The sequence below is a fragment of the Oncorhynchus nerka genome, linkage group LG6, assembly GCF_034236695.1.
Source record: "Oncorhynchus nerka isolate Pitt River linkage group LG6, Oner_Uvic_2.0, whole genome shotgun sequence".
In the NCBI taxonomy this organism is placed as follows: domain Eukaryota; kingdom Metazoa; phylum Chordata; class Actinopteri; order Salmoniformes; family Salmonidae; genus Oncorhynchus; species Oncorhynchus nerka.
Window position 1 is genome coordinate 17,870,081 of NC_088401.1, and position 1,344 is coordinate 17,871,424.

The 1,344-nt window shown below is 48.3% G+C and overlaps 1 protein-coding gene across 1 annotated transcript in view; it reads left to right on the plus strand.

Moving 5' to 3' along the window:
• The first annotated feature begins 379 nt into the window (after positions 1-379).
• Positions 380-1,344, plus strand: part of LOC115130104 (lipase member H-like) — an 11,107-nt gene continuing 10,142 nt past the window's right edge. The window contains exon 1 of the mRNA XM_029660879.2: positions 380-599. Coding sequence (XP_029516739.1) covers positions 548-599 — 52 coding nt within the window. The 5' untranslated portion in view covers positions 380-547. The remainder of the gene's footprint in view (positions 600-1,344) is intronic.

The following is a 1,344-nucleotide window of genomic DNA, read 5'->3' on the forward strand; positions in this document are numbered from 1 at the left end:
AGGTCAGTGGGGTGTGTAGGTCAGTGGGGTGTGAAGGTCAGTGGGGTGTGTAGGTCAGTGGGGTGTGAAGGCCAGTGGGGTGTGTAGGTCAGTGGGGTGTGAAGGCCAGTGGGGTGTGAAGGTGAGTGGGGTGTGAAGGCCAGTGGGGTGTGAAGGCCAGTGGGGTGTGTAGGTCAGTGGGGTGTGTAGATCTGTGGGGTGTTCAGTGTAGGTCAGTGAGGTGTGTAGGTCAGTGAGGTGTGTACGTCTGTGGTGTGTTCAGTGGTGTGTTCAGTGCTGGCAGTGTGTGTTTCACTGGGTAACCCAGAGACCAACCCACCTAGTCATCTCAACGACTACATCTCACTCACTCTATCTCTCTCTTTCTGCTCTTGTCACTGTCAGTGAGCTCTTGTCTGCTCTCTCTCTCTCTCTCTCTCCCTCCCTCCCTCCCGCCTCAATCTCTGTTTTACTACGAGCTCCCAGTCTTTCCTCTCTCAGACAAGGCTCGCTCTAGTATTGTCCGGTCTTCTCTCCCTCCTTCTTTCCCTCTGTTTTTGGTTGTAGGATGTTACTCTGGCGACTCTTTGGTCTGATAGGCTTCCTAACGCTTTGCAAAGGTAAGACTCCTTTTTCTGTAACCTCAGTGGTGTGTGTATGTTGAACTAGCTGTGTGATGTCTCCTCTCTATCCCCCTAACCCAGGTCTAACCCAGGTCTAACCCAGGACACACTCTTAGAAAAAAGGGTTCCAAAATGGTTCTTCAGCTATCCCCATAGGATACCCCTTTTTGGTTTCAGTTAGAACCCCTTTTTGGTTCCATGTAGATCACTTTTGGGTTCAATGTAGAACTCTCTCTGGAAAGGCTTCTACATGAAACTCAAAAAGGGTTCTTCAAAGGGTTATCCTATGGGGACAGCCAAATAACCCTTTTTGGTTCTAGATAGCACCTTTTTTCCCCTAAGAGTTCAGTTTACAGAGAGAGAGATAGAGAGAGTGACATTTGTTGTTTTCTGTCTCATATCTGTTAGCAGACATGTCATTCTAAACTCCCTCCAGAACAGACATATCTCTACACTCCCTCCAGAACAGACATGTCTCTACACTCCCTACAGAACAGACATGTCTCTAAACTCCCTCCAGAACAGACATGTCTCTACACTCCCTCCAGAACAGACATGTCTCTACACTCCCTACAGAACAGACATGTCTCTACACTCCCTACAGAACAGACATGTCTCTACACTCCCTACAGAACAGACATGTCTCTACACTCCCTACAGAACAGACATGTCATTCTAAACTCCCTCCAGAACAGACATATCTCTACACTCCCTACAGAACAGACATGTCTCTACACTCCCT